At 33.6% G+C, this 8,218-nt stretch overlaps 1 protein-coding gene across 1 annotated transcript in view; it reads left to right on the top strand.

Annotated features, from left to right (window-relative positions):
- The first annotated feature begins 5,002 nt into the window (after positions 1-5,002).
- Positions 5,003-8,218, top strand: part of LOC124365800 (ubiquitin carboxyl-terminal hydrolase 3-like) — a 32,862-nt gene continuing 29,646 nt past the window's right edge. Inside the window, exons 1-2 of the mRNA XM_046821821.1 lie at positions 5,003-5,561; positions 7,628-7,772. Of these exons, the coding sequence (XP_046677777.1) occupies positions 5,483-5,561; positions 7,628-7,772 (224 nt within the window). The 5' untranslated portion in view covers positions 5,003-5,482. The remainder of the gene's footprint in view (positions 5,562-7,627; positions 7,773-8,218) is intronic.

The following is an 8,218-nucleotide window of genomic DNA, read 5'->3' as shown; positions in this document are numbered from 1 at the left end:
TTCTGAAACACACTATTTGTGTCTCCAACCCGTGTGAAACATCTTCCTCATACTTCTCACAAAACTTCCTGGCTGAAAAAAATTAGTTCATCATCACTTTTCTCTGTGAGGTACTTTGGAGTTAAAAAGATGAACTGATCGTTAATCCTGACCATGCTCTCAAAACGTCTGGAGATTTGAGCAATAACTATATCCAAGCTCCTGTAAAATACTTTTACTTTGGAATTCTTGCAATGGATTAGAAAATTCAACATCGTTGGTCAGTTCGTCAAAAAAAGTTTTTTTACTTTTTTACATCGTTTAGTCGGCAGAGAAGACTCAATATTCCATCCCCTGGCTAGCGTTTCAGCTTCTTTAAACAACACCTTCAAACTCATTTCTTGCTCTCTTTAGTTCAGTCATACTCTTTCCAAGAAAGGGCTGTAGCTTCGTCAATTGATACATCCTCTTTTTGTAGTGTTTTAGATGTAATATTAATTCTCTCTAAAACCTTACTTTGGAAAGTAAGCATCAATACAAATTGAAAACACGTCATTTGTTTTTTGAGTCCAGTTGCCTCTAAAACCTCTTTATTCTTTTTAGAAGTCAGAATAATATTCGTCAAACAGCTTAAGACAGAAACAAAGTTACACTTTATGGCCAGTAAACAATCGTACCTAGATGACCAACGGGTCGGACACAATCTTTTTGAGTGTCTTGCTAAGTATAGACCCCCTTTGCTCCATAGATTTCTCTCTCAAAGCTTGCCATCATTGGCAGGCTTTCGCCGAAAAACACGTAAATTTGATTGACCAAATCGTAAAATAAAATCATTTCTGTTATGTCAGTAACTGAGTCATTGAGTACCAAATTTAAATTATGCGAGGGCACAATGCACGTACTCTGCATTTGGCGACTTTTGCTTTATTCTAGATTGGATTCCAGAATAGTTTCCACTCATTACGGCTGCCCCCGTCATAACCCTGGCCTCTACACTTTTCAATTTTAATGTTGTTTTCTTTCTTCCAAAAAATTACAAACCTCGTTAGTAATTTTTTCCGAATTTTGGCCTGTAAGAGCTATGAACCCTAAGAATGATTCTTTAATTTCAAGTTTTTTCGTAGTTTTGGACTGCCACATGTCGTATTACTATCGATAGTTGATCAGTTTTTTGAGACGTCTTGAGTGGTGTCTAATACCAGAGAGAAGAAAGGAGCTGCTTGGATTTCACTTACAACTTCATCCAGAACATGCTGTGACGCAAACATGATCATTTCATTTTGGATTTTGGGAGACAAATACTTAACTTTGCTTTGATCGTTTTCTAAGTGACTTTTTAGAAGAGGATCGTATCGTGACAACAAATCTATAATATTCAATAAAGTTTCCAGAAGTAGTGTCCACTGTTTCAAATATTTTCATTCCGATGCCCCTCTGAACGCTAAGTTACAAGTAGCCATAGTTATTACTACATCTAAAAGTCTTTTGAGAATCTCACAATACTCAGGTTCATACTTTTGAATAAGTGATTTTGCATCTTGGCTATTTTTTACGGTAACTATATGCTAAACATGAATTTAAGTGTATACGAGATGTTTCATGTTCTTTAATTTTTTTGCTTAAACCTTGCCAATCATTTATTAGACCTTTACACTCAAGCATCTTTAAATTTAGGGTCAGTTCTGTCAGCGAACAACCAACAAGGTTCACAGTATACGCCATTTAATAAAGGTGAATAAACAAAGCCAAAACCGTTCTAGTTTTTGGCCCGTTTTGGCAATTTTGTAATAAAAATCACTGCTAAAAAGATCTATTGTTTGTCGAGTCTTTAGGAAAAGGCCCTGTGGGCCTACATGGTTCAGAATTCAAAATGAAAGTTTTATCTTCTTCTTTTAAGAGGGATACTCCGTCATTAGTGTAGAGCCCAATGTCAGTTTTAAAAACACCACGTTGTTGACTGATTTCATTAGTATCATTATGCAAAACACAGTTTTTTATCAATGTCTACGGTACAGCTACAGCTATCATTATTTATCTTAACGTCTAGACCTCACGTCTGGTTCGTTATTTGTGAATTCAGGTGGGGTCTGAGTAGATGTTCCATTTTCTGTCTCGATTGGTAGGTAGGTCAGAACTTATTTCACTACACTCACAAATTAAACCGGAAGTTATTTGTTTCCTTACACTGTCATTGTTTTTACTAAGAGATATGTCAGATTTAAAAAATAGATCAATTTTTTGGTGTTTTTTTGCTTTTTCTTCCTCCTCCTTCTTCCGCTTTCGGTATTCTGCACCACTAGGTTTTTTAGACATTTTTGTTTAATTATTGATTTAGTTTTCTAGTACATCGTCCCATAATATAAGTTTCCTGTAAGAGGTGTAGTTTGCAAACACTTTTCACCGCCACCACAGTTGTAGGCTACTGAATAAATCACAACTTTCGAAAAATGCAGTAAACGTAACGAGTAATGAATATTATGACTGAGTGACAAGGAACCACAGTATACTGTGAAGGAACTACCTAACAATAATTGGTACTTGGTAGTGTGGAGGGAGGGAGGGGAGTATTCAAGTCGCAACATGAAACAAGGCAGTACACGCACGCACACCCCCACGCTCACACACGGTCCTAAAGCGCCTTAAAATACACTTCCGTGGCGGTTCAGCAAATAGTTTGCCTGCTTAGTTTTGAAGGCGTTTAACTAAAACAAGAAATGATAATAGGCCTACGATATTCCTCGCTAGCTCATTTATACAAAAAAAATTATAAGGAATTACAATGAAAATAGTTGATATTCAACCTTAAGAAATTTGGTAAAATCGGTATAATTTTTTTTATTTTTTTCATTCCTTCGTGTGGCGCCCCTTGACACGCCGCGCCCCCGCATTGCGGGGGTTGCGGGGGTATGTATTACGCCACTGTGCTCAGGGCATTGTACAATGATACAGAAGATTGAGATGGCTATGCACATACAAAGAGGGGAGAACAAGTTATTTAAAAAGAACGGATTGGACAACCATAAGGAAAAAGACCACGTTTTAGGGTGATCAAAAAACATGTAGGGTGGAAATAAAGTAAAGATGTCTTATTATACCAGGTGGAGTTAGGACTAAGAAGCCCTCTCAAACTCTGAAGGATTGACGAAAGCATTTGATCGCATCATGGACCCTTACCTTCTGAATGTAAGAATCTGGAACTAGGTTGGATGGTATATTCATTCATAAATAGTAAGTCATCAAATATAATGATTTAATAATGTTCAAAAACTCAATTAGTGCAAAACAATACATATATAAGTCCATACGAGTTATTAATGGTTATTAATACACTAGCTATAAACATATCTAATAGCCACTACATTCTAATACTAAAAACAGACCTATGTTTAGTCTTCAGAAGCTAGACATTTGGTTAAAACAAATTGCATTATTATTATTTTGTATCAAATACAATAAAAATTAAAGAGTATCTGCCAAAAAGTGATGTTCATTTAGCTAAGCATCAGAAGTGGTACTTGGTTTGGTTTCAAGCCTGCGGTCCATGAAAACCAAAATATCTTAATTAAATTCATAACTTTATTCCTAAAACTTGGCATAAGCAACATTAATTAAATATTCTTCTAATTATATGCGGTAATCTAAAGAATATACTATGAATCCTAATTCATAAGAGATAAATTATGCCTGACATGTCTTTTTCTACAGCAAGTTTTATTTAATTTTAATTAAGTACATTTGTTTTTTGAAATATCTCGTGTATTATTTCCTGTTAGGTTACATGTGATTAGTTCCGGTCTATAATTGCGAGCCACAATACAAAAGTCGTTTCAACTTAAAAACCGTAGTAGCTAAAAAAAGTTACAACAGTGACATTTTGTATTAAACATTAAATATGTAGCCTAACTTGATAGAGCGAATCCTCATGTAAATTTACAGTTAATTTCCGGTGTTTATTCCCGGATGTGATGAAATTGCTCACTCGCAAGGTATACCGGAAGACACAAAGCAGTAACTTAGTAGGTGTTGGCTTGCACGACAGACATTCGAAACATAACACAAATCGTGCCAAGAACTACACTCCCTACTTTACAATCAATATTCAAGTTGTATAACCTGTTATACATCATATTCCAATAATAGATCGAACATTTCACAATCCCAACAAAATAAGACGTTGTACTTTTTCATACAGAGGTCGTATTACGAATAAGAGGAATAGATCACACCTACCATCGATGGTCATAACTGACCTCGATTGATTGATTGGGTCACTGTAATTGCATCAACAATGTATTTCTTTTTACCGATTAAAAATAAGTATATTCCACGCACTTAAGAATATAAGCAATTGACGTTGTGCTATATCAATTTCACTAATTTATTTCTTATGTTTTCATTCATTGCTTTGAAAATTCAGAATGATCGTACTTCATCTTCTACTGCAAGATGTGACAAAAAGACAATATTGAAAGGGGACTAATATTTTCTCACTGTACATTCTTTCTCCATCCGGGAGGGTTTATAGTAGTATGTTACACCGGTATTGAAATAGTAAATTACTCTTATATTTAGTATGCCATTTATAACAAGTAATAAAATAGCTTTTCTCGAATAGGGTACTATAAATTATTAGTAGCGATAATCCCTACTAAGATAATGTTGGTGTATTACATAAGAATAAATTACAAAGTAATTACAAGAAAACATTATTTTGTAAAGAGCAATTTGGACGGCAAACAAAATGATGAAGGTTTATGTGTATGATTTAAACCCAATCGAATTTAAATGAAAATTGTAACATTTAAAAGCATAAAACCAATCATAGGTGACCTTCAACACCTAGTGATATTTTTATAATTTCAGTAATTGGGTGAAACTGCAGTGACACGTTTGTCACTGGCTGACGCCCAGCGACGAGATTTATTCTCACCGACATTTTTAATTCTAATTAAATAATCAATTTAGCCGTGGTTATATTTTTCATCGCCATTGTAGACGTTTGGAAAATAAATAGTGAAAGTCGTATAGTTGTTTGAAAAGCTCTGAAACAAGCACGTAACAAAAACTAAGGCCCCTTTGTGGATTGTGATTGTATTGATTATGAATTTTCACAAAGGTTATAAACATTTAATTGCTGGCTTATGAGAAACCAACTTGTAATCATTCATAAACTGAAACAAAATAGTTAGGCAGATGAAAAGTAAAAACACACTAGACAATCACATTTATATTTTGCAATAGATTATTATCTTTTACAGAAAAATTCAACAAAAGCACTGTTACAAACCACCACCTCACTCATTATTTTGGGCTGCGTAGTAATACAAGAGTCAAGAGGAGTTTATCGGTGTGTCTGTGGATTGTGGAAGGCAGAGGCGGAGGTGTTCTACTATAGTTTTTGGTTAATGATCTTCTGTCGACTATCAGAGAAAAATAACTTCATTGTTGTAACAGAACGTTTCTGTGTACTTTAAATAAGCGTCTTAAAAGTGTTTAAAGTATAATGGAGTGTCCGCATTTAACTGAAAATATAAAAATCGTGTCCCCAGTCCAAACAGCAACAAAGGATGTAGTTTGCGCAGGTAAAGAATAGATCTGATTTTGGAAAGAAGTATTAACTCTAAGTCTAGCTGAATTTCTTTAAAACTTATTAAAACATTACTCTAATGTTAAAATTTTCGTGTTGGTTAATAATTTTAAACGTTAAATTTCAATCAACCGAACACTGTATGTATTTATGGTTCACAATCGCAAGTCTGGTTTGTAACTTGACATCCTTGGTGGGGCATTGACAGGCCCTTTGGATCACATGAGAGTAGGGAGTATCATTATTGTAGAACGTCACGATTTTAATTTATGAATATTTCACATATTATAGTCCTGCTGTATGAGGCGTACTAAGTTAACAATGAATTCATAAGTCTAAATATGAATGAAAAATGTTTATGTAGAGCCTACAATTTTTGCTTTTGAATTTATTACCTAGTCTATTAGGAATATACAGTAAACTAATGATTAGCTGTTGAAATTATAGACTAGGTCTCTAAAATATTTCTGGTAATTTTATTAAATTTATGGTTTAAGGTTTCAAGCAAATAGTTTTAATTGGGTTTAGAATAAACTAATTTAAGAGGCAGAATAAGGTTTCAATTAATCAAATTAACACTGAACCAGTCCATATTTTGTATGTTGCTTCAACCTTTCAGGCTCGTAATATAGAATATTAAGTATATATATTGCATTTCTAATTGGTCAATTCTCAGGCTATAGTATACTAATAAGCGGCCACCAACAGAATCGAATCATTGCATGACCATCTAAAAATACTGAAATCAAAATTTCAGACAAAATTACTAAAATTTATGTATCAAAACTACATTTATGAATTAAAAAGTCATATTTTGTTTGATTTCAACTTAAATAGTACATAATTTTCAGTATATTCATAATGCCAAATTTAGAATAAAAGTCTTCTCAAGTGTCTTCTGCAATGTGCTTGTTCCGACTTTTCTTGCTGGACTTTCCACCTTTCCCTAGTTTTCCTCTCCTCACTACAAACACTTAAATGAGCAAGGTCATTGTCTTGTTACCATTTAAAACATTGTTTGATGTTCAAGAAAGAAAATAACTTGTAGGTATAACTACAGAAAATACATACACAAACACATTTGGTTATCTGTCTGTTGTGTGTTTTTAACAGTAAAACAATGTTAATAACATCAAAACTGAAATGTAACACACCTGTATTTAAGCTGAATTGAGACACGAGAACTGGCAACAGACACACAAGTGCCGAGTCCAGGGTCACTGCACTCATTGTGTCGCTATTTACTGAAATCAGCCATTCCATGTAAAATCACCATCTTTTTCTATTTTTATTTATGCTATAATTTGTATAAAAACTATAGACGTGAAATTACTATTTTTGTTCAGTAAAAACTGTAAAAGCGCTGTGAATTTGAAGATTGGGTGGGTACCCTGTTAATCATATCTACAGGTCAAATATTGTATTTGATAGTATTGATAAATGTATAATCGATAAACATGATTCGATTGTGATGGTGGTCGCTTATTATACTGTAGCCTTCTTGCTAATAATATTTCAACTCAATAAATGTTTTAAAATAGGCCTCTAATCTTGGTTTGTTAATTTTAAGCTATATTGCAAGTTAAGTTATGTGTGATAGGCAACCTGAGGAAGAGATCAGATTGAAGAGGTCACAAAACATGTAGTGAAAGTTGCTGATTTGTTTATATCAAACAATGGCTAGTGGCCTGACCAGTATCTGGTGTCTTAAAGAACTAGAGGTTTATCAGTTAAATAGAATATTATTGATTTAGCATCACAATTACCAAAAACTGGGGGTTTTTCATGAAATACCATAAGTACCTATTTTTGACGTTACATTTGGTTTTCTGAAGACCTGCACATTTAAAGTCAGGAGGACTGAGAAACGCAAAATGTAGGTTGGAAACTTTTGAGAAATTATATCATAATTACAACAAAAATTCCGTTCTCCAGGAACAACTTCCAACTTGAAGTATTTATTGACTGGGCTGTATTCACTTTATGTTAACTGGAAATGTGTGGTTACATTCATTGAATAGTAATGTAGTATTAATATTGATTGTTTTTTTTTATTCACAGTCTGTTCCTCGAATCAGAGTCCATGGATGTGCCTTTATTGTGGCAGTGTGCATTGTGGCCGGTACGTCAACGCTCACTCACTTGAACATTCCAACCAGAGTGGACATCTCATCTGTATCGAGTGTAGTTCATTGGCTGTGTTCTGGTAAATTTTACCTTACTACTCTGAAGCGTCTGTGACCAATGTGAACTAATAATGTGATGATATTTTTCCTGTTTGATAGTGTGTTTTTAGTCTTGAGTTGTGTTGAATTTAGATTGTTTTGACTTTCCAAGAACTGCTGGTTTGGAACTGAAACATTACATAAAGTAGCTTGTGGATGATAATTGCTCATCTTTTGAAATTTAGCCTTGAAGGGTTAATAATTATAGGAGGTTTATTCTATTAAGTGTACTTCACAATTTGTATACCAAATCTAGTTAAATAAATTGGATGTAATTATTATTTATCTAACATTTATATTTATTGAAATTAACTGGTTTATTCTTGTAATATTGAATTGGTGTAAATTTAGTTTTCAATTTGACTTGGCTTGCTTAACTCAGGTAAAAAAGACATAGTCAGCCTTTTCTTCAATCTCTTTTAAATCG

The sequence above is a fragment of the Homalodisca vitripennis genome, chromosome 7 (assembly GCF_021130785.1).
Source record: "Homalodisca vitripennis isolate AUS2020 chromosome 7, UT_GWSS_2.1, whole genome shotgun sequence".
Lineage (NCBI taxonomy): Eukaryota > Metazoa > Arthropoda > Insecta > Hemiptera > Cicadellidae > Homalodisca > Homalodisca vitripennis.
Note: the sequence above shows the minus strand (reverse complement) of the source record. Positions and strands in the feature narration are given on the sequence as shown.